The 25,299-nt window shown below is 48.6% G+C and overlaps 1 protein-coding gene across 5 annotated transcripts in view; it reads right to left on the bottom strand.

Annotated features, from left to right (window-relative positions):
* ZMAT4 (zinc finger matrin-type 4) overlaps positions 1 to 25,299 on the bottom strand; it is an 84,890-nt gene that overhangs the window by 45,610 nt on the left and 13,981 nt on the right. For 4 of the 5 annotated variants that reach the window (XM_071729146.1, XM_071729150.1, XM_071729147.1 and 1 more), the window contains 3 exons: positions 12,905 to 12,994; positions 7,784 to 7,940; positions 3,994 to 4,221 (listed from right to left, as the gene is read on the bottom strand). In XM_071729146.1, coding sequence (XP_071585247.1) covers positions 3,994 to 4,221; positions 7,784 to 7,940; positions 12,905 to 12,994 — 475 coding nt within the window. Of the gene's footprint in view, positions 1 to 3,993; positions 4,222 to 7,783; positions 7,941 to 8,318; positions 9,380 to 12,904; positions 12,995 to 25,299 lie in introns of those variants that run through there. The other variant, XM_071729148.1, reaches the window with a different exon arrangement.

Here is a 25,299-nt window from a genome sequence, read left to right as displayed (position 1 = left end):
GTGCTGCTGCTGCTGCTGCTGCTGCTGCTGCAGAAGGGGGAATCCTGAGCATCCTTCCCGCATCCCGCACGGGGGGACTCAGTGCTGCTCCCACCGGGTGGAAAAGCCGCTGCAGAAGGGGCAGGAACACATCCCAGATGGAGAGAACAAGGCAGGGGATGGACTGGCAATTCGAGAGCAGAGCAGGAGCTGCTCCCCAGACAGCACAGCCCCACACCCAGGCCCATCATTCCCTGGCGGGAGAAGGGCTGCGGGACCTCTCTGCTGAAATCCACATCCAGAGGTGGAGGTGTACAAGGAAAGTCCTGCATTCCATGAGCTCCACCAAAACAGGACATGGAGAAAGGAAATAAAACGCAGAGCGAAACCACGGGCAGCAAAAAAAATCAAATTGCAAATCTGCTTACAGATGCCCTCCTTCCTGAATTTATTTACAAAGCCATTGCAGCAGCAATAGTTTTAGAACCTTAGTTTTAGAACCTTCAGAACATCAGAACTGACAGTGCTTGATCCCACTGGGGCTCACCAGAGCTGCCAACTTGGCTGAAACTGGGGTGCCATGGAATGTGCCCAGCCAGAGACAGCTGGAGCTGGGGGTCTGCCAAGGGAGGGTGGTCCTGGCAGGGCAGATTGTCAGGAAGAGCCACGAGGATCTGCCTGGATTCACATCTGCCTCTGGATCCTCCCGACATGCCAGCATTCCCCATCCTGCCTCATGACATGCACTCATGTAAAAATGAATGTGCTCCTATATCCATTAAATAAAATATTAACAAGTCGAGTCATTAATGTCATTCTGCTTGAAGCACATTAAAACACATTCCAGGGGAGCACTTGTTAAATTGCTTTTTACTAACCAAAAGTGACAGCACAGAAGGAAAAGTATTTATGAAGCATACAAAGAAATTATGAGCTGAGAAGGAAACTGAAACTCAGCTCTTTACCTGCTTTTCCAAGATAACATCCACAACTATGAAAATTCCCTGAAAATACCAAGGCTTCGGGTGACAACATCCCTACACAACATCCCAGTTCTGCAGAGGCTGTGGATTTTATTTTAGGGAGCTGCAGTTCTGGTCCAGGGTCTGGTGCTTTTCTTGTCCACCAGGACCAAATGCCCTGGGAAGCAGATCCACCCTCCTGGGCTTTACAGGATCCCATCCAACCACCTCCAGGCACAAAGCCTGGCCCTGAATCTACCTCCATCACTACCTAAAAATCAGGTTTTACTGGCAGGCTACAAAGATGCCAAAGGGTCTTGGAAAGTTGTTTGTTGTCACATAAAAAAGGCTGAAGAGCAGGTTACAAACACGGACAAGATGAAGAAGGGTCTGTCTGTACCCTACATCTTCTGCTTATTTTGTTCATTCAGCTGTGTACATAAAAGGAAAAGGGGTAAAAAGGACACACTGAATCCAACAAAGCCAGATTTTCAAACACTCACCTGCCTTCAAAGAGTGAGCATTTTGCTGGGGCTCAGCACCAGCAGTAAGCAGAGTCCCTTATTAAACAAATCCCCTAGGAATGAGATCTGGCACCTGGGCTGCCAGGTCTCTGCCCTGCAGAGCCCACAGGCCCCAGAGAACTCAGCAATGGGGAATGCCAGAGCTGAGGAAAAACTGGTGAAATGTGAGCTGAGGGGACAAAACCACGGGTGGCTTTAGGTGGCTTTCCCTGGAAGGCTGCAGGAGTGGGGAGTTCCAGACAGAGCTGTACCAGGGCAGCATCTGCTCCAAGTTGCTGAAGAGGTGCAACAGAGTGGTTGTTGGGGCAGAGCCCAGAGCTGGGGTTTGTCACCAGACAAATTATCCCCCCTCCCTTTGAGATTTATGAGAAGAAAATAAGACTTCGAATTTGCAAGGTGAGAACTTGGCAAGAAGAACCAATGCTTTTGCTTCCTGTAAATGTATCATGTCCAAAAATGTATCTCTATTCTTACTTCTCCAAACACACATTCATATTTATCAATAAATATTTTATTGTAGCCCTCATTGAAATATCAAAGGCTGTTGGAATGTTTTAGTTCAACTGACAGACACTGCTTGTTCCAGGCTCATGCAGGGCATCAAATGCTCCTCTCCCACAGCAGTCAAAATAGAATTAATATTTAAGTTGTGATGGGAGAAGCCAGGGGGGTTGGTTTGGAAATGAGTTTGCATTCTAACGAGCAAGGTGTGCAGAGCAAGGGCAGAGGACAGGGAGCATCTGGTGGTGATCCCAGCACAGACAGGGAAGGACAGGGTGAGGCCAGAGCTCACTGACAGCCTGGGACAGAGGTTGGCAGAGATGCTGCCACCAGGTATCTCCAAGCTGACACCAGCATCAGCTCTCTCTCCCAGCCAGATGTGGCTGTTTCCCCAGGGAGCAGACAGACCTCATCCTGTCCAAAATCTGCCTCCTACATCTTCTGAGATCAGCTCTGACCTCACAGCTGGACACTGCACATCACACCCCTTAGGTTAAAAATCATGGGAAAATGAGGATTTCCCAGCCCTATGGCTACCCCTGCAGCAGAGGTGAGATGTGCAGGACACCACAGGCAGGCTTCAGGACATGGTCCTTGGCTCATCAGGACACCCAGGACCTGCCCAAAACCACCAGCCTGGACGTGTCTGAGCAGGAGAGCAAATGCAGCTTCCCCCAGCCCTGGGGATGTGCCCAGACAGCCAGGGCACAGCTCTGCTGTCCCCTCTCCTGCCATCCATGGTCACCCCAGGACCACCCCAGGCTCAGCTGCAGATCCCTGCCAAGCACAGGACCACAGAGCACCCGCAGCCCTCACACTGCAGCTCTCCTAAGCACAAGCTAAAGGAATAAAACACTTCACAATTGATTTATGTACAGTTAATGACATCCTCAGCCACTCTCGAGCTTGGCACAGGTCAAAGTACTAAGCACTTCCATGTTATTGTCCCAGGTTTTATTTCCTTGCATATTTCCAGCAGCGGGCAGTGACTCAGCCACATGAATCATTTATGGCACCATGAGTCACACTGGGTAGCACACGAAGGATCTGGATAACCATTACAAGGTTTACTTGAGATCAAGAAATGCACAATATGCTGCACAGTCATTAGTATTTAAAGGAAAACCATTTCATTTAGCAAGGGAAGAAAAAAAAAAAAAAAAAAGGGGGCATTTTAAAATGTTAATGCCATGTCTTGCTGGCAAACCAGACTCTTCTCCTGCGTGGTTTTGAAAAACAAACCTGCACTTTTTCCTCAGCCAAATACACTTTGTGCATACAGGATTATCATCAAGACCATGGAGAAAATTTTCAACAAAGGCTCGAGCCTCTCCTCCTGTAATGAGACCCCTGCATTAACAAGGTTATGTTGTTGAGAATTCAGGCTCAGCTGCATCCTCCACAGGTTTAAATGATCCCAGCTCCACCAAAAGGCACGGGGAACGAGCTGGCCCTTTCACTGGGAGGCACTGGGAGGTACTGGGAAGACCTGGGGGGTTCCAGGAGGGACCAGAGGTGCTCAGGGGGGCTACCAGGAGGACCTGGGGATGCTCAGAGCCACCAGCCAGGGCAGGGATGGATGGAGAGACAGAACTTGTTTTTGACATCTACAGCCAACACTCAGTTCCTCGGTCCTGCTGCTGACCCGGGGCCTTTGCAATAATTAAACCACCAGACAGAGGCTGCCTGGCTCCCCCCCAGGGAGATGCAGGAGTGCTCTGCCACTGCCATCCCCCTGTCCCCTCTTCTGGCTCATGAGGACAGGTGTGTGTGTGCTAAAGGAAGGGACTATTTTAGGAAAGAGGCAAATGAAATGCCTAGGAAACAACTTCTAAAGGATATTTATAAACAGCACATAAACTCCTATACTGCTCAAACTGCAGACTGCTCTCCTAGAGGGTTTTCATGGCAGCAAGAACCCCACAGAGCACGAGAGCACCGTGACCTCCCCTGAGCCCCTTGCCCAGAGCAGTGACCCCAGTGGGCACGGGGCTGTCCCCACCCTCAGCAGAGCTCCTGGCTCTCACCTCTCAGCTCGCCCAGGTCCAGAGTCTTGCCCAGCTGCTCCAGGAGGTCAGCCCTGGCCGCGTTCTTCTTGTGCTTCTTGCCATCGTAGTGCTGCTGGGCCATCAGGGGGTTGTTGAACCAGGCAGCACAGAGCTGGCAGAACCGGTCCGAGTCTCGCCGTGGGTGTGGGGAGGGCACAACGGGGGCACTGCCCGTATGTGGCTGCTTGAGGGAGCTCAGGGTGCTTTCTGTAAGGGGAAACTTGACTCAGACATGAGCTTCTCCAGGCTGGTGTTGCTGTCTGAGTAACACAGCCCCTCAGGCAGATCCCACATCAGACACGGGGAATCATTAGCAGCAGTTACAGGGTCCCACTGGATATTTTGGATAGGATTGCTCAGAAATCTACCGTTCCCCGTTAAAAAAGCAGCAGGAAAGGAGATCATGGGGCTGCTGCTCAGCTCTCTGCATCTCAGGTGCTGCGAAAGGAAAATGCTCTCACTGCAGCCACCTCTCATCACTGTTGTGACTGAACCTGCTAAACTCATCCTGCTTGAATTGTTGCTTGCAGGAAAAACTGCGAGTGGACAGTAAACAAAACCTGCCAAGACATCGACCTCTCAAGACAGACAGCTTTATTTTTACCTCAGGAGTCTTATTTTTCAATTTCTTTGGCAAGAATAGGGAAAGCTGCAGTAATTGTAAATTGTCCCAGATGAAAAAAATATATTCAGCAGTCAGTCCCCTCATTCAAATATCTTCACACTGTGAACTGACAGGTACCAGAAGCCCATGACTTTAAATTAAACCCATTTCCCTTCAGATTCACTGAGAGGCCACCTGGGAACACCAACATTATCCCCAAGTAATTTCAAAGAAAAATGGGTGATTAGCCTTTCCACAGTGGAGCTGCACCTTGTTTGCCACAGTTCTCCTCCTTCATACAGTACAATTCACAAAGCCATAGAAAAACAGCTTAAAGTAAAATAAAGTTCAGGTAACACTGCAATACAAAAATACACAATGACGAGCACTTCATTATCACACCTCCTTCAAAAATTCACTTTTATGTGGTTTTTCCTTGCCTTTTCTTCCCCAGATGAAATGTCTGCTATCTAAATAATTAACAGCCCACTCTTGGAGATGGAGGAGCTGGCAGAGCTGGGGTAGTGGAGGAGCTGCTGGGCTCTCCTGAGGTCCCAGATGAGGCTGGGGAGGGCAGGGATGTGCCCACCCTGGCAATGCCCAGGGAACAGCTCCTGGGACAAGGCAGCTCCTGGGCACAGCTGGGCTCTGGGACTGGGCTGGGGAGATGTTTGGGCATCTGGACCAGCACAAATAACCCTGACCCTCTGCCCCTGTCACACAGGTGCAGCCCCACAGCAGGGATCTCCTCCTAACACCCACAATAAACCCACAATAAACATCTTTTCCTGTCCAGCCACATTCCTCAGGTTCCACTTCCAGCTGCTTCTGTAGCCCTAGAGCTGAACCCGGACTGGCAATTAATAAAAACATCCCTTGTCTTCCCAGCCCTCCTGGAGAGAAACAGATGAAAGTTGACTTCTCCCCAAATGTGGATTTATCGTTTTGATGTGTGCTACTGAGCTGCTGCAGAACAGAAAACAGAATCATTCCCTGAGCAGCGACATGAAAATTAATAATAAACACTCACAAAACGTCAAACGTTAAAAATGTTTCTCCAGCTAAACCACAAACATAAAAGCTGCTACTTTGACTATTTCAAAATGCTAAAAGCTCATGACAGTCTGCCTCTCCTTCCCTTTTGCTGTGGGAGGGAAGTGAGAAAGTCTTACTTTGCTGCAAGAAGCAAAATACAAAGTTAGAAACACTTTAGCACTCTGGCAATGAACTAATCTTTGACTTATTTCTCGCATGCAAGGCTTTTTATTCATAGCTGGATTTAAATGGCATCCAACTTTTTATCATCCACACTCTCCAGGAATTGAGCACAAGAAAGTAACTGAGCCACGACAAGGGAGCACTGGAGAAACTCATTTTTCTTCAGAAAACTCCAGGACTAAGGGGGACTTCAGCTGCTGAAGGCATCCCAGTACCCAAACCTGGAACCATCTGCATTCTGGGGGAGCAAAATGACTCCTGGAAAGACAGCTGGGCAAAGAACTCCACAGATTCCTGCCTCCCTTTACACTCAGACCCTCCAAAATTCAGCAAATGGCCAGCACAGAACTTCAGAACAATTTAGGGTGTCAGAATAAATTTTTGTGCAAGGCTGGAAATCAGACAGAGCAATCTGGAGGTCATTCCCTATTTTCACTTCTCTACTGCTGCTACAACATCTTTCCAGATTACCCATCTGTGTTTAGTCTCAGCCACGATCCTCCATCATTTGGAAGTTTGAAAACATTTTGTTTCTTTTTTTAATTAAACAATTATGAGAATTCAAATATTTGCGTAGAATCTTTCACACTTGTTTTGGTCACACAGGATTAGGGAAACACCAAAAAAAAACCATCCAGCCCATGGAACCACAGGGTCCTGGGGGACAGGACAGTCCTCAGGCACCAAAGCCTCTGACCCTCTGCCCAAGAGCTCCCTGGTGCCAGCCCTGAAGGGGTGGGAGAAAAGCTCAGCAGAAAAATGCTGCTACAGAAAGCCCAAAAAGATTCTGAGCCCTACGGCCACATCTCTGAGCACTGCTGGAGAGTGAGGGGTACTCATCAATGTGCTGCTGCAGCTCAGCCTCGTGGGATCAAGTGCCCAGAAGAGCTAAGGAGCCCTCGAGTTGCTTTTTCCTGGTGATTACCAGGGCTGAAGAGCCCATTACCCTCTGAGCAGCTCCTTAAAACAATCCAGTTAGCTGAAAGAAGTCATCCACCACCTGAAGTGGTTCTGGTGAGGGACAAAGGATGCTCTGCACACCAGCATCTGCACCCTGGGAAGGTAAAAAAACCTCAAGAAAAGCCATGCAGGGAGCCACTTCCCCCTCACGTGGTGCCAGGCAGGTCTGACACACACACAACATTCACATCTCTGCTGATGGAAGTGCCACCAAGCAATAATCCAGGAACCCAGCAGCCTGCAGGAGCAGAGCCCACCTGCCCTGCCTGCTCAGCATTTGTCCCAACATCCCCTGGCCTGAGGAGCACAGAGGAGTTCAGTGTCACAGTGTGTTAGCAGCTTGCAGGGCCTCCAGCACTGAGCAAACAGTAAGATGGTTCAATTACCCAATTCCAACATCTGATTTTTTAAATGTGAAAGTTAATAGGCTTGTATTATCAGAACCACACTGGAGGAAAGCATGAATACTCATCTGGGCAAAAATCAAAAGACAATCAATCCAACAGTTTTTAAAGACTAGATTTCCCTCTAAGGTAAATGCAAATGATAATTCTGTTCTGTACAGTGACACGAAAGGTTTATTAAATATATTAGCTAAGCTGTTGAATAACTTCTGATAATTAAAGCGTGGCTTGGCTACGAGTGCCCAGAGGAGAGATTGTCTTCCACCAAGCAAAACATTTCAGCAGCATGGAGCCAGAGATGTGGCTCTGGTCTGAGGGCCAGCCCTGGCTGAGCAGCACTGATGTAGGTGAACAACACAAGCAGCAGCACTTTCTAAAGGTTGTTATGACAGCAACACAAAGGAGCAGCTGCTCCTGCCAGCCCCCATCACCCAGACATCCATTTTCCAGCACCACATCTATTATTTTCCACCACATCTATTATTTTCCACCACATCTATTATTTTCCACCATGCATGCAGGCACTGAGCCAACACCTTGGCTGTGCCCCCTCTGCCCAAACCAGCTCCAGCTCTGAACTTACCTGTAGCTTTTAATGCTGGTTGTTCACCTAGCAACAGTTTTAACCTTTTGGCATGGATTTTCCCCTGGTAATGTGATTCGGCCACCACTGCAGAGGTGAAGGACATGTTACACAACGTGCAGCATTTGTTCTTATCCACGGAGTCACCGTCACTGCCCTGGGGGGAGACAAAAAGCACAAAGGAAGAGGGGTATAAGCCCACCAGGCACAGCCCCAGAGGAATCCAGGTTGTGCCAAGGCCACGGTTCCCGGGGGTCTTCCCTTCTGCATCCTGCCCAGGATGGCTCTGAGCCCTGGTCCCATCTGTCCTCCCTCAGCCTTCATTCCTGCTCCCTGTCTGAGGGAATCCTTCAAATCTGGTGCTGTCCCTGCTGCCAGACATCAAAGGGTAAGTGCACAAGCCATTGACAAGCAGGTGAAAAGCACATCTGTCCCGTTAGTCACAAATGAATCATTCAATCCCTTCCACAAACCATGTGGGAATGGCATCCAGTGCCAGGCAGGCACAGCCTCCCTCTTCCAGCCACCTCAGTACCTTGTGTTGGACACTGAGCACCATTGATAAATGATCCTTCTGAGAACACTCTGTGCAGAGCAGGACCTTTCCAAAGCTGGGCAATGACCTACTGCACGCAGGCAGTTAGCATCCCAGCTCATTCCCTGCACAAGATGGTCAGATCTGGCCCTGTGCCATGGCAGAACTTCCCCCCTGTTACCATCCATCTGGAGATAGCCCTGAAATCTGAGAGCAAAGCCCCCGACTGCTGCTGTCCAGCCAGAGCAGAAAACTGGCAGCACCACAAGCCCTGGAGGTGCCTCTGAGCCCCCCAGAAGCCCAGGGGCAGGAGAAGGGGTCTGTAAAACTTCAAAGAGCAAACCAACCGTGCAGGCAACATCTGAGCCACTATTGAGGTCATTGTCTCCCCCAAATTAAGCACAATTACAAAAAGGACAGATTTTCGTCACTATCCGTTGTTGTTGTTAACTATAAATCAACTTAAACCTTAGGGAGAAATCTCAAGGGGTGGTAAGTACTGTTCTGAGTGTAATTTGCACTTCTTTTAAATATGTCCTCTCAAGATATTTTATGTCTTCAAAGGGAAATCACTTGAAAGTTAAGAGCAGAGTGAAAAATTCCCAGACTCTATTGATCCTCAGCGGTGGCAACACATAAAGAGCCTCCAACAGAGCTCTTTGAGAAGCTGATACACTTCAGTGTTTGTGCATCAGGGTCTCTTCCTTTGCCTGGTCTACTCCTTGGTGACACTTTTTTTCCTTTCCAACCTACTTTCATGGATAGATTGCAGTTAAAAATAAAAAAAAAATTTAAAAATTAACCTTCCTCAGCACCGTCCTCTAGAGCCCAAGTCCCATTTACACCCCAGCCCAGAGCAGAGCAGTCCCTGGCTCTCTAACAGCCAAACTGCTCTCTCTTGGGCTCAGTCTCACCTACTCGAGCCCTTACCCAGCCCTGAAGGGTAATTATACCTTCTCATTTGTCAGAGGCTGTTTTACCTGTAACCTGATGGGCCGGGGGAACCTGACCTGAGTGTCTTTTGCCACCCTGTTGAATGACACCCGGTGACAGAACCGTGCAGCCAGCTGGTAAAATAACCTGGGCTTGGCAGCCCCACAGCCTGCCTGGGGCAGAGCCTGCTCTCCAGGGATCATCCTCTGTATCCATGTGGGCATTCACCCATCTCCAGGGATGTTCTGCACCCACCCGTGCACTGATCTATCCCCAGTGATGCTCTGCAGCCCTGTGTTCACCCACCCACTTCCAGGGATGCTCTGTGCCCACGCCTGCATCCATCCACCCATCCATCCATCCATCCATCCATCCATCCATCCATCCATCCATCCATCCCTCCTCAGCACTTCTCCTGCACCCAGCTCATCTAAAGCAGCAGCACTAAACAGGCACTAAGATTTTAGTTTGGTTTCCACAGAACCTACACAAGCAGGTCTCTAACCCCATGCTGCATAAAAGGCAGCCAACACACAAGGGATATTTCTAACATTTGTTTTTGCAGGCTTCTCCAGACAATCCCTTCTCACCAGCTCCAGGGGCAGATGGCCTCACATAAACTGAGTCACAGCAGAACCCACCATGGTCTCACAGATGAAGCATCCACCTCCCATTGCTCAGCTTCCCCCCAGCTCCATAGCCATACCACACCAGCATAATTTATAGGACTTCTTCTTGTAATATTATAAACTTCAAAGCAAGTCTCCCAGATCCAACTGAATTAACTTTGGTTATTCAGATGCCTGTTAACAAGCTGCTAAAAAGCATAATCCTCACACGGGGCCAGGCAGTGGCAGTCCTTTGCTGGATGTTCCTTATGCAATCCTCAGAAAAAATAAGGATTTTTATTCTGCAGATACAAATCTGCTGCCTTCATTTCCTAGGTTTTACTAAGAAGAAAGGATTATACAAACCCTTGGAATACAGCAATAAAAAACTACAGCACTCAAGGCACTGCAAAGGATCTGTCAAATTTAAGTTGGTTTTCTGTGCATGGAAAAGGTGCTGCTGCTGCTCACACCATGGGCAATGCTGAGTGCTTCCATTTTGGAGCCTTTTTGCTGTGGCACAAGCACAGAGCTGATACCAGGCTGTGGAGATCTACATCCCAAACACTCCCAGAGGACCTGCACCTGCTTCAGAGGAAAACCTGCCCCAGGCAAAGGGCTGTTTAACAAAGAGAGGAGCAGCACAGACTGAAAACCTCTGCTTTCCTCAGGTACAATACATGCAGTGAGGAGGTGGGCTCTAAACCCAGGCATTTCATCTCCGTGTCAGTGTAATTGCTGAAGGTTTAAGTTGCAGCAGGCAGTAAATTGTGCCCCAGGAGCTATAAAAGCAGTGATTTCCTTGCTGGCTGGGAACTGAAGCTGAGCCTCCCAAGGCAGCTGCTGGCACTATTTGTGCCTCACAGAGCTTGTGCCTTAACCATCTCCAGCACTGCCTTGCAGGACCCACATTGCCCTCAGCAACAAATTTCATATCCTGATCCCTTCCTCAAACCATTTGTCCTTGCTCTTGTGAGCCCTTTCTTTTCCAAGGAAGATGACACCAGTTGAAGTAATTTACTATTTTACAGTACAATCAGGTCTAGAAAGAACATGAAGGCTTTTTTCCCAACCCCAAAAATGTATTTCATAACCCAGTAGGGCTTTTCACCACCAATAGGGGCCCTATTTTTAAAGGTAGTGAGCAAAAGCTGATTAAACCACTCCACCAATCCTGGGACTGAAGGATAGGACTCATAATTTCAGTGGGGCCCTGACCCAGGCTGCAGGCTTCTCACGTTTCTTTCAGCTGAAATGTTAGCAGATATTTAAAATGAAAGGTCAACAATCCCTTAGCACACCAAAGACACGAGGATTTTCCCCTCCTCCACAAAAAATTAAAACAATAATGAACAGCCCAACAACCGAGTTGTTATCCAGTGCAGACTAATTGTATAAGCTTCCTACTTCTTGATAGCAAAGGCTAATGGGTGTTTGGGGAGTGCAGGGTATTTTTATATCCCTCAAACAACAGCAAACACTCTCCAGAAAGGTCAGGTAGCAAATGGTGATTGGGTTGAGCATCTACAACTGCAGCAGCTTCTCCTTCCCACTGCTGTCTGGGAAGATGGAGGCCACAAATCAAAGGGCATACAGCCATGTGAACTTGCAGGTTTAAATGAGGAAAAAAAAAAAAAAAAGAGCTAATATTCCCTTTTTAGTTGCAGATGCTTCTACAAAGAAAGATAATTGTTCATCAGGGATTGTTTCTAGTGCTGAGCACAGCGGGTGCCATGCTGGATGTGACAGGGATGTTGCCATGCAGCACTGGGGATGTCCTGAATGTTTCTGTTCTCTTTACATGTGAAGCCTTGGATAATATCTGATCAGCAATAGGCCTACTTTGAGCTGCAAATGTTGGCAGATTTTCCCCTCTATGTTTTTATAACACAATTTTAGAATTTAGGTCTTGCATAGCCTCTCATTCACCCGGCACATAAGGACTCGTTAATTCATCCCCCGCTAAGGGCTGCCCTTGGCACAATCAGGCATCAGCAAACATAGAATTACATTACTTCTCCCTGCTGCCTTCCACAACAGAAATGGAAAGCAGTTCTGCTTTGACTTCTCTGGGGTCTGGCAGGGTCTCTGCCCACCGTGCCCTGTGCCAGGCCGTCCCTGCAGCTACCTGTGTTCTTGTTAGATTTAATGCAGCTCCTTACAGGACCGTGCTCCAAATCCCCACATGCATGCCCACTGTACTTTTCACATTCAGTAATTAATAACTCAATAAAAACCCCCATGAGACTCTGTTGTTAAGGGGTAGACTGCATCTGCAATTACCCTGCGTGCAACATTAAAGTCCCACTAAAATTTTCATTCCTGTGTGAAGGAGCTTTTGGATTCCTTGACAAAACATGCATGCTTCTCCCTTAAATTAGAAGATACCTCAATAAATATTGATAGCATTAAGCTACAATCACAGTCCCATAGATCTGAACCTGGCTGGATGGTATCTGCTAGGAACCTCAGCACTCACACCAGCCCCAGAACAGGGGAAAGAGCTGAATTAGTAAATCACTGTGAATCAATCCCTTATAAATTTACTCTCCCTTTCTTGCCTGACAAGTGGCTGTAAGCTCGTCCAATTTCCCTACATTCATTTGTTTACTGGAATGCAACTGAGGAACCCAGTTGCCAGTTTTTAAAACTGCAGACTGACCACAACCCTTTGTGAGGAGCCTTTCAGATCCACAACTCCATTGCCATCAACTCAGAAAAAAAATCGGGTCAGAAGAGGCCTCTGAGGTGACTCTGCCAACGCACTTAGACTGAATAAATGCTGAATATTTGCTACCAGCATCTTTTATTTTTCCCTAGGAAAGAAAATTCAAATAACTAAAACCACAATTACTGTTACTGGTGCGTGTAATATTTCTTGTACAGTTTATTCAAAATTATTTCCAGTTACTAAGTATTTCAGCTAATCTAAACGTTACTCTGGGTACCTGATCATCTGTGGCTGTAGCAGGAAAAAATGCTGTTGCACACAGAGTCATTAACTCACAAAGCAGCTGAGTAAACAAGGACTGAAATTATACCCACGTTTTCTGACCGGAGCTTTTTAGCTGGGCAGCCTCCATCGAGGGGGTGAAGCATGTAATAGAGACGAACTTTGCTGGCGTGCTTCCGGCTCTGGAAAAGGGAAAAAAAAAACCAAAAAAAAGGAAGAAATGAAGTTACAAAAAGCAAGAGGCTCTCTTGCTGTGCATGCAGCCCCAATATGCAATAAGGTTTCCCATCCCCTTGTCATATGTATCTCACATGGGAGGAAGAAAGAAGGTAAGTCCCAAATGAGGAGCATTTGTGTTTCACAGGTTTCAGAGCTCTCCATCAAGCTGAAGACACGGACTTGGCAATCATAGAATCCTAGAATGGGCTGGGTTGGAAGGGACCTCAGAGCTCCTCAAGTCCAACCCTTGCTCCACTCCCCCCGTGGTTCCCAGCCCATGGCACTGAGTGCCACATCCAGGCTCTTTTGAAATATCTCCAGGGATGGAGAATCCACCCCTTCCCTGGGCAGCCCATTCCAATGGCTGAGCACCCTCTCCAGAAAGAAATTCTTTCTCATGTCCAACCTAAACCTCCCCTGGCACAACTTGAGACCTCTTGTGCCCTCTTGTCTTGCTGAGAGTTGCCTGGGAAAAGAGCCCAACCCCCCCCTGGCTCCAACCTCCTTTCAGGGAGTTGGAGAGAGTGATGAGGTCTCCCCTGAGCCTCCTCTTCTCCAGCCTCAACACCCCCAGCTCCCTCAGCCCTTCCTCACAGGAATTCTGCTGGATCCCTTCACAGCCTCCTTGCTCTTCTCTGGACCTGCTCCAGCACCTCAATCTCCTTCCTGAGCTGAGGGGCCCAGAACTGGACACAGGACTCAAGCTGTGGCCTCCCCAGGGCTGAGCACAGGGGCAGAATCCCTTCCCTGGACCTGCTGGCCACGCTGTTCCTGAGCCAGCCCAGGATGCCATTGGCCTTCTTGGCCACCTGGGCACACTGCTGGCTCCTCTTCAGCTTCCTGGCAATCCAGACTCCCAGCTCCCTTTCTGCCCCTCTGTGCCCAGCCTGGAGCTCCCCATGGGGTTGTTGTGTTGAACCTCATCCCGTTGGGATCAGCCCAACTCTCCAGTCTGTCCAGGTCCCTCTGCAGAGCCCTCCTGCCTTCCAGCTGATCCACATCCCCCCAGCTTGGTGTCACCTGCAAATTTGCTGATGATGGACTCAATCCCCTCATCTAAATCATCAGTTAAGATATTAAACAGAACTGGGCCCAACACTGATCCCTGGGGGACACCACAATGATCAGGAACCCTGCCAGCATCAGCAGATCCATCCTTGCTGCTCTCTGCAAAGTCCTGCAGGCTGCAGCCCCCCGAAGGTTCAGCGGGAATGAGGGCAGGGAAAGGAGAGCAACATCTGTGAGGAGAGTGGGAGAGACTGAACACATCAGGGTTATTCAGCTCCACTGGAGACAGGATGGCATCAGGAGGGATCAGATGCACACAGACTGAAATTCACACGTCCAGAAGAATAAAATACCTAAGTGGTATAAAACCTCAAATCTCTAGGAAATAAGCCAACTGACACTTGCCAAAGGTCTGAAAGAAATTTCCCCCACAGGTAAATTATCAGATAATTGTGCATTATGGACTCTGATGCTCTCCTCACACACAGAGAGGGAGAAGGCAGGGGAGGGATGCAGACCACGCTTCCCAGCACCCAAGGTGCTCACCAGCCCCACAGCCCACCCAGCTCCTTCCTCCTGAACCCCAGGCAGCCACCCCACAGCACTGCCCAAGGTCTCCCCAGAGAGGCACCAGTGCTTATCAAACATCATTTATATCCCAAGGAAGTCTGCAGGGAACTGGTATTTTTGTAGAGGTTGCTGAGGGATGCCTGGAGGAGACTCTTCCCACCAGGGACACAGCAGGAAGCTCGGGCAGGGGCTGCTCTGCCCTCGGGCAGGAGGGGTGGGGATAAGGAGGGACAGGGGATGTCTTGGGCACCACCAGGCAAAGCTGCAACCTGCACAGCATAAAGGAAGATTTAAGTGCTTCTGCAGCAGGAACAGAGGCATAAACCTTCAAAACACCAACTCACATCAGCTCTTGTCTTCCAGTGGCTGCAGGGGGAATGACTGCAGCAACCAAACACCTGAGTCCAGAGCCCAGGCATGCACAGGAACTATTATTATTATTATTATGATGCAAATGTTTTCTCTGAATCTCCATTTCTGATTGTCTTACAGAGCAACAACACCACAATATTATAATTTCAGATCACAGATTTGCAATTTTAAAATATTAAATTATCATTAGCATGTTCTGGAACATTCTTTTTCCTGTGGTGTGAACTTGGAGCTAAATTTGCTGAGAGCTATATTTGTATGCATTAATGTGACCGTGCAATAATATTTTTTTAATGGAACAAATCAGTCAAGACAAATAACGTCCAATATCTTTCCCTAACTTGTCTTCCTCCGTGCATTTAGAAAATGTGCCCTGCTGTAGTCAGAGCTCAGCACGGGAAACCCCAAAGCATCAGCCATCAGCAGACCAGACAGCAAACATCTTAACTAAGAAATGGCAAAATAAATGTTTGAAATGCAAAGGACAGACAGGTAAAGTCAGCCTGAGTTTGGGGGGCTCCTGCTCACTGCCTGGAGCTCTGCACCCCAGGACACCTCAGCCCTGGCACCACATGCCCAGGATGGAGAAGAGTCAGATGCACCCTGAGGGTGACACGGGCAGAGCTTTCCAGCTGAATTCTTTCACTGAACACTCACACCCTGCAGAGCACCAGCCAGCTCCAAGCTGTCCCTCCCCCATCAGGAGGTTCTTCCCTCGGGTCAGTCCATCCAGCACACCCGGATGCCTCCTGGCACAGGGCATTGCCTGCTGAATTTAGAGGTTAAAAAGTTTGCAGTTTTTTTGTTGGTGGTTTTGGTTGGGTTTTTTTGTTGTTGTTGTTTGTTTTTTGTAAGATGAAAAGGCAAGATTTTAGCAGCAATCATTTTTAGTGTTCTTTTCCATAGCACTCAGCTGGGATGTCCAAATGTCAGCATTCAAAAGCAAGGAGCATCAGCCTACTGTAAAACACCTTGCACCATTATTTACACATTTGTTTGGATTTATGAAAGCTAAGGTAAAGAAATAGCTTATGTTTGGCATAATTTAAAACTACAGAGTTCCTTACGCAGCCTTATCATCCTACAGTTATAAAAGCAGTGCTTAAAATCATCCCTGGACTTTGCAAGGATGCAGTGAGCATCTCATTCCCTCTCGGGCAGCTGAGGTAGCGAAGCCCATTTGTCACCCATTTTATCTCTGCTATTTTCTACATTTACATGTGTATTTATCATCCTAACACCAAGGCAAGAGCAAAGTGATTATTCTTGGCGTGCTGTTCGCAAACAGCTCCCTGGGTTATCTCTTCTCCTCCACAAGGCAACCTGAAATCCACAGCTCTGTGAGAGAAGAGGAGCAAGTGCCAGGGAGGGGGTGGCACAGAGGTGACCACTGAGCCCCAGCCAGGCTCCACCACCCCCTTCAGAGCTCCAGTGTTTGGGAAGGGATCCTGAAGGACGTGGCACCAGGGGGACAGCTGAGACCAGGGGGGACAGGGCAGCATCACTGCTGCCAGGGCATCACTGCCACCTTCCCACCAGTGACAGGGTGTCCCCACAGGACAGCTGGTCACAGGGGCTGTCTTGGCAGCTGAGCATCTGCCAGCAACTACCACCCCAGCTATTAGAGAGAGATTCATGGGGAAAAAGGGGGCGAAGGAAGAACCATGCACAGGAGTCAAAAAACAGAGATCAAGTGGAATCAGGGCAGCCCCCAGCTCATGTTTTCATCCTTTTCACTGCATGTACAAGCCTTAGAAAAGACACATCTCTAAACCCATGGTCTGGAAAGAGAACATCTCCTTTGCAGACACCTGCCTGGTCAGCAGCAGCCACCACAGCTTTGTCTTAGGGAGCACTAAGAGCTTGTTGCTGTGCCTCTGACTTTTGCTGCCTCACCAAGTGTTGGTGCCAAAGACATTTTCACTTAAATTTTCTGCTCCCGTGTCTGGAAACAACTCCTCTAGAAGGAAAGAAGTCTAGCTTAATACTATATTTTTTTAAAACAGCCTTCTGTATGCAGGGAGGGGGGAGCTTGGAGCCTGTTTTCACATAGTGACTGCAGACTTCTGCACTGCAAGCTCCTGTGCTATTGGAAGAAGGCTCATCAATAAAGTAAATAAATGGATCCCTTTTATCTATATCAAACCTGCTTTAAGACAGAGGATCGTGTAAACGCAGCAGAGCTCTGGCAATTCAGCCCTAGAACACGAAAGGGCAAAGCAGAGCTAAGCTGTGCTACGAAATGCAATCTGATTTTGCATAAATCAAGTTTTGAGGCTCTCTCCTGCCCAGAGCAAGCAGCAGCGTGGTGAGAGGAGACAATCACCTCCCTGTAGGAGCTGGCAGGACCCTGGGAGCCACCCAGGAGGCTGGCTGGGAGGCAGCAGCCAGCTCAAGTGGAGAGGTTTTGCTCACTGCCCTCATCACTTAACACCTTCTCTGGGAGTTCCCCAGCAGCAGCAGCCTCCCCCGGCTCCCTCTCTTCACGCTCCTTCCCCGGGGGCCTTTTTGCCCAGAGCTGTGGCCCAAAACTGTGCTGAGCTGAGAGGGTTCTGCTCACCCTCCTCCTGGAAACTTCCTCGGCTTTCCAAGCCCAGCCAGGATCAGCAGTGATGATGCAGAGCACGTGGCCACCTCTTTTCCAAGCACTTGCTTGCAAAATACTGGACCTGCTGACTCAAAAGAAGCAACATTCTCGATTTCATAATCTAACCTAACAAACTTCCAAATTTCTACTGGAATGGAACCAATGTATTCCTCATACTGTGATATAACAACATCCTCTGCTTTTTTTAAAATAGAGGACAGAAGTATTTTCAGCAAACGCCTTCCCTTTTTGCCTCCTCTACCCACACAACCAGCAACCACTATTGTCAAGATCCCCGTTGTTTGCTGCAGAGACAAACTCCCGTCTGTTATTCCAGACGCTGCTGGGTGCCAATGTCCTTTTTCTCCCTTTGTAATTTTTGCAAAGCCTCATTTATAATTTATGGTCATTTCTATCCACTTATTCCCCCATGAGTTAATTTTTTAAAAAGCACCTACTCTTGTGCTCTGGTGACTTTCTGGGCACACAGATACCTGTCCCCAGTTCCCAGTGGCACAGAGCTGAATTTCACCCCCCTGTAACTGCCTTCTCCAAAGCAAGAGGTACCATGTTACTGGTTTGGACACTGATTTGCTTACACAGAAAGGCAGCCACTGATGATCTATTCAGCCAAGCAACCACAAGCTCATTTCATTTTCTCTAAACCTGTGATCATCTCTAGATGACCCTGAGCAGAGATCACCTCAAAGGGGACACCAGCAGCTCCACAAGATGGGTGCATGTGGCTGGAAGCATTTCACACGTCCCAGCAGCTCCTCCCAAATCTTGATCTGCAGTTCTAAAAATGCAAAACCAAGAAGACTTCAGCAGCTCTGAGTAAAAGAAACAGCAGAGGCTGCACCCCAGGGCACTGACTTGCAGGGGGCTGACCTGCCCACTCCTCTGCAACTGCAGAGGTGGAAGGGTTCACTCCCCTGGCCTTCCACTTGTAGCCAACACTGCTCTTGCTTCAGTAACCTTCGTAAGAGAAGAATCCAGATGCTCCTTTTGCAGTGTGGGCTCAGAGCTCCTGTGACCCAATGCAACAGATTCCCTTCAGGAGAAATCAGCCCTTCCCATCCACTCCTCCCTGCTGAGCTGGAAATATTAAAGCTGCAAAGAGCCACAGAGGGCTCAGGCTGCTGGCCCAGCAAGGTCCCTGGAGAACAGGATCTCTAAACTGCATTTGTCCAAGGGAAAATAAAATGCTGCCTTTCAGTTTTTCTCCTCGGTGCAGTTCCCATCATGCAAGCAGATGAGGTGGGTGGCACGGGCAACTTGCATGGGTGGGCACCTCAGAGAACACGGGGCATCCCCCACGGCTACAGCATCACCCCAGAACCCACCCTGCCCCCTCCCAGTGGGATCCAGGCTGGGCTCTGCAGCTCCCAGCCTGACAGATCCCTGCAGAACAGCAAGGAGAGCATCCTGCCTCAGGAATCACCATTTCAGCTATGTGATCTTTAGCCTTTCCATTTCCTATATTGATTTTTTCTGTACTCAAAGCATCTCTTGTCCTACACACCCCCACAAGATGAAAATAAACTCTTTCCAGCCTGTTGCTGGAGCAGCACGGCACGAGCAGCAGGGCTTGGTGTCTTTCCATAGGTTTTTCAGGGACTGTTTTTTTCCAGGCAGTGATCACCTCCCTGTGATCATGCCAAGGGAAACAGGACATGGGAAATGGGCAGGAACCTCACAAAATGCACTTTGCCCAGCAAGGTGATGTTTGCTCAGCAGCTGATGTTGAGCAGGGTGCTGATGCTGGAGGTGATGAACCTCACGGCTGGCACAGAGCTGTCGTCCTGGTACCGAGTGGGAAACCAGAGAGTTAACACAAACAGAACGTCTCCTCGGCACAGTTGTTCTCATTCTATCATTATCTGCCTGAAACAAATCACTGCTGAAGCCCTGGGTGCCAGTCACCTCCCTGTGCAGCACGGGGGTGGCTCTGTCACAACACCCCACGCTGCTTCCAAACACCTGCAACCCAAACCCTTACGTGGGCTGCCAGCTTGAAACATGAAAGAGGAGCACAAGTGATCACCTGGGATGCTGAGGTGCTCCCCTGTGCAGGATGGGGACAGGAGGGATGGCTGGGCCAGGGAACAGAGCAATGTCTCATTGCTTTTATTCCATACAGGTTTATTTGTGACATTCCCACTTCCTCTCCACTGACCTCAGGGGCTCGTCCCTGCTGGATTTTACCACTCCCTTTGGACTCCAGCTATTTTGAGGCAGAGATGGGACTGGCACGGAGGTGCTGGGGAAAGGAGCTGCACGAGGGCTTTATCTGTCTGCTGGTGCTGCCATTAAGCCACAGATGTTGACACTGGGAGTGCATTAAAAATAATGTTTGGCCATTAATGTTGACACCAGTGTAAAACACAGAGCCTTGTGAAGCACACTGCAAGGCAGCACTGAGACTGCCCTGGTGGCTCTGTACTCACTGTGCAGAGAAGGCAAGGCAGCACAAGCTCCTCAGCAGAAAACATCCACACCCCCACATCCAGGGATCCCTCCTGCACCATGTGTGGATTTACCTCCAGATGTTGTAAGTGCTGCTGCAAGCACCATGTGAACTGGGTACCTGCACCAGGTCTACACGTGCACAAACCAAAACCAGAAGGACACCTTCATCATCTTTGCAACCAAACAACAAAACAGCTTTCTTCAGCCTGCTTTTTTTTTTTTTTTTTTTTTTTTTTTCTACACCAAGCCAAGGATCTCCTACCAAACACCAGCACAAGCAGCAGAATAACAGCAGTCTGAGCAGCCACCAAAAACTCTACAGCACACGTACACCCCAGCAGCTGACACAGAACAATGTTCCCTCCTTCTCCACCCTCTGAAGTACTTACACTGGACTCTCACAGTTGGCAGGTAGATAGCAGCAGGGGCAGAGCAGATGAGGGCATTGGTAGCAAATGTTAGCATTGCCTTTGGTGATGCCCAACACCAGGCAGACTTCCCCTCCAGCTGAGGGGTGTCCTTCCCACTCCTCCATCCTGCAGGGAACCCCTGCAGCACCTCAGCTGGGGACCTGGCACCAGGCACAGGATATTCCAGGTCCTTGAGCTCCGGTGCAGCAGTTATTTTGTTAAATAGAGAACGTGCTCTTCCCCTGCATTAATATTTCAGAGACAGGATTGCCTTTCTGAGCACACACATCTTGATCCTTAAGGCACTAATGTGCCCATAATAAACAACATTTATTATTCCTTCACACGAGCCATCATTTTATGCAGTTTCCCAGGGAAGGACGGCCAGCTGGGAGCAGATTAACCCCTGCACAGACGAGCAGGATTGCTGAGGCTGCCAGTACAGCTCCCACACTTCACTCCAGAGATGGTGAGAAATTCTGGCGAGCACTCAGCTCCGGACACCAGCCAAAGGGCACAGCACTTTATTTGCTCCCCACAGTTTCCTCTCTGTCTGAATTTTAATACCCTTCACCTCTGCCCTTCCCCTGTGCTCTGGCCCCACCACAAGTGTTTGAGCATCATTCCTTCCTCCCCCAAGGTGACCCAACCAAAGCAAATTCACACAACACCTTCCTGGGCTTCTCTTCCTCCAGGCCCAGAGTATTTTTTCATTTTAAATGAAGAGGCAAAGTACCATCTGAACACCTGAAGCAATAAAGATTACAATGGAGAGAAATGTTACAGCTGCTTAAGGAGCAAATGTGGTGATGAGTATGCAGCTTGGAGTGGTATCTGAGAGCAGCTTTGCATATGTGGTAATTTTCCTGCAGGATTTTCAAGGAGAAAATCCTTGAAAATAAATGGTAGCATCTTCCTAAGGGCTGTGAACACTTCTATACAGAGATGAGGAAGCTTAACTTGTTTAATTTCCAGAGCAGCTCACCCAAGTGATTGATACAACCTCCCTCAAACACATAGCTGGAAGGAAGTGTTAAATTCGGGGCGATCTAGAGAGCATCCAGCAGCAAAGCAGCTTCCTGCTCTAGAGGAAGGCAAGATGCAGAAGTACAGAGAAGGAAAAAGTCATCCTGGGGGCACAGACTTGTCATCGCATTGCAGCAAGTACATCTGATTTTCCTTCTCCTCCTGATCAGTCAGCTCTGTGGCTCCAGCCACATCCCAATCCCACAGCCCAAATCACAGCTGCCCTCCAACCCTCTCCAGTTCCTCCCTCCACCCTTCCCCTCTTGCTGAGCCCATTAAGCAGCTGGGAAAGCAGCCACAGGACAGCAAGAGCTGCTGATGGTGGAGAAGCAGCCTCAGTTATTTCTTTGCAAGACCTCTGAGGGATGAATGGAATTTGAATGGTGATGTTTTTCTGATAAAATCACAGGAGCCTGATACAAGATAGAGCTGCAGTAGCATGGACCCTGTGCTCTGGACCTTGGGCTCTGCTGTCTCCTCCAAAGGGCTCTGTGGGAAGAGGCCAGGTCTGGTACCCACCTCCTGCTTCTGCCACCCTCAGAGGTCATTTGAAAAACAAAAAATCCAATCCCTTCATTTCAAAGTTGTGCTTGAAAGACACACACAGTCTGTGCCCTCAAAGGACACGGTAGCAGAAACGGGAGGAGAGTTTTCTGATACTTTAGGGGACAAAATAATATATTAATTTACTTCAAGAATTAAAATATTCTCACGTGTGATCTTCTGGGGACTGGCAGCTACCAGCAAGATCTCTCTTGTCTCTTACTGCTGCGTGGATGCTGAATGCTACCTGCAGAGCCTCACAGCACACACAGAAGCCTCTTGAAGCATTTTCTCATTTGGGCACCTGCAGCTCCAACCACAAGTCAATATCCCAGGGTCAGCTACTCAGATCAGCTCTGCCCTAACACGACTCCAGGGCAAGGGAGCAGGACCTGGCAGTGTCACAGGGACAGAAAGGAGAGCAAAGGCATGGCAGACGTATCAGAAAAAGCCAGGGATACAAAGCAGATAAAACAAGGGCAGTATTTTGCTGCTAAGTCATGTTAGAAGCAAAAATATGCTGCAAACAACCCAATTCTTTTGTCATCTTTCCACTAGACTTGCCCTTGGAAATAATATCGCTTAATATTGCACAACTGACATCAAATTATTTTTTATTCCTGGCAAAGTAGTGCAGAAGAAAAGAAGAGTTATTGGTGAATAACCAAGTTATTTGGAGAAGGAGATGAGACAGTGATTGGAACTGACTATTCCTGTTTGGCAAGATAAAAACATCCCCCTTTCATACGCCGTTTCCTTCTATTTTCTTACAGAGAAATGTCTTATTTCCCATGCACAAAGGAGCCAAGATCTCAGAGCCTGGCACAAAGGCTGCAGATCTCACTCGGCTGTGCTAGAGAGGCAGAAGATAAATCCCCTTCATCTCTGAGCTCTGGCTCAGGAAGGGGCTGCTGACCATACCAAACCACACCACGGTGCACGAGGCATTCCCAGCACTGGGAGCAGACTGGGATTGCTGGTTTCCTACCCAGTCTCCTGCAGGTGCCTTCACCAGCTCCAGGCATGAGGCTTGGTGTGCTCAGCACCAGACCCAGATTGCTCCCAACACCCCATTATACAGCAAAGGGTTTCACTTTTCCCCACAAAGTTCAAGTCAGTCAAAAATTAAAAGTTTTGCTCCATGCAAAAAGTTTGTGTTGTATTCTGACTGTGTGCTTTGACACTGACAATATTATTTTTTCCCAGCCAAAAAGCTGAAAAGAAAGCAGCTTTAGAAGATTAAATGAAAATTTATTTGCAGGAAATTTAGTCTTCTGAAGTTGATTCTTTTCATAAGGAAAATATCAAGTTTGACCATAGAGTGCTTTTTGAAGAAGGGGGAAAAAAAAAGAAGAAAAAAAAAAAAAGGTGTGAAAACTGTGACTGGCTGGATTTTAATTACGAACCAACAGTGAATTTTACATTCCTGTCATTAAATAATTGGCTTGCAGCAAGGGCTGGGGTTTTGTGCAGGGTGGAGCTCAGGAACATTCAACACCACAATTTTGAGCAAGAACAGTCAAGCTGCTGTTGTAAAAGTGACCATTCTGACCACAGGCTTGATCCCCTCATCTGGCCAGGGCAGAGAAACAACCTCTGGAGCAGGTGCCTGGTGGAACCTCTGGGCAGCTGCTCAGATCAAACAACTCTCTAACAGGGTCAGAGCAAGAATTTTTCACAGAAATTTTTCACTAATAATTTTCCATCATGAATGTACATGGGGAAATCACATACTGCTTGTCCAACACCTGACTAGAAAAAGCAGCCCAGTTCACCTTGGAAGTGACTCACTTACAGGTTATTTGCTCAGGTCAAATGCTGTTCCCCTCTCTTGGGTTTCAGGATTTGTGTCACACTCCAGAGCAGGAGCAGAACAGATCTGGGAGTGCCCAGGACATGGCAACACTGCAGGCAGAGGCACCTCCAGTCCCTGGGCCACTCAGGAGACCCCGGTTGGGGCTGGACTATCCCTGTCTATCCAGTTCCACCTCATCCCACCCCTCTTTCCCCAGCTCCCTGCCCAGGCAGCCCAGCAGGGTGAGGGAACAGCATCAGGGTGCTGAACATCTACAGCATCTGCTGGGATTTCACAGGGGATGACAAATGAGCACAACACCTCGCGCTGGAAAAACACAACAGAAAACCGGGTTGTTTTCCACGTTTCCAAAACATCTGCTGTGAATTAATGATTCAGCTCATACCTACAATTACAGGCACAGAAGAGAAGCCATTGGCTGAGCACCCAGCGTTCCCGTTCCTGCGGCAAAGCTTCTGCCTCCTCTAGACAGAACCTGGCACCCGCACTCCCAGCTATCAGGATCTGGAAGGTGGCCCTAAAACTGCAGCCTTGGACTTCCCAGCAGCTGCCAGGGATCTGTGCTGCACGCCGAGGGCAGCCAGAGGAGCAGCTACAGGAGGTGGCTTCAGAAATCCACCGGAACAAACACGCCAAGGGCCTCACAAGGAAATGTGCCCCAGTGGCCACGCTGCTTGTTAATAGATCACAAGATGCTCTTCTTGTATGTCTCCACTGGCCACACTGAGACAAACATCTGCCCTCTGGACCCATTGCTAAACACAGAGCAAAAGTCTGGGGAAACTTCATCTTCCAATGAGGAAACCAGACTCTGATTTTGTTGACACTCAGAATACCCAAAAGCAGAGGCAAAACACAGCTAAGCCCCACAACTCCCATGAGTGCAGAAGTCCCGCATCCCCAGGCTCTCCATGTTCAGCTCCTTCCCTCCTGGAGCCCTCCAGGAGAGGCTGGACCACTGCCCACCCCCAGGAGCAGGTGCCCAGGCACAGGCAGGCAGGGGGTTTCCCTTTCTTGAAGGACTGCACAGCAGCACATTCCTCAGCAATTCCCTCCATTGTTTAATAGGAGTTTATTTAATTTTGTTTTGAAGATATGCAGTGCTGTTAATTGCTGTTCTAACATGTCTCTATTAATATATCCTTTCCAATTGTTTACTGCTTGCCTACCCCTTAAGTGCTTAAAGACATTCACAAACACCATTCTATTCTCTGCACAATCACTGATTCCTACCCAGCAAAGCCTAGTGCACATTTAATATAAAAGCTGGAGTTCATTTTGCTGAACCCTTCATTGATCCTGCTAACTACGTTTCCTTGAAAAACAGCTCCCAGTCCCCTCCAAACTGCAGCCTGACTTTGCAAATTTAAACAGAAAAAAACCCCAGACATGCAGCAGACGGCGTGGCAGTGACATCACTGAGAGAACAAGATGCCACCAACAGAAATAGTCTGCTGAATCTCC

Source organism: Heliangelus exortis, chromosome 30 (assembly GCF_036169615.1).
Source record: "Heliangelus exortis chromosome 30, bHelExo1.hap1, whole genome shotgun sequence".
Taxonomy (NCBI): Eukaryota; Metazoa; Chordata; class Aves; order Apodiformes; family Trochilidae; genus Heliangelus; species Heliangelus exortis.
Note: the sequence above shows the minus strand (reverse complement) of the source record. Positions and strands in the feature narration are given on the sequence as shown.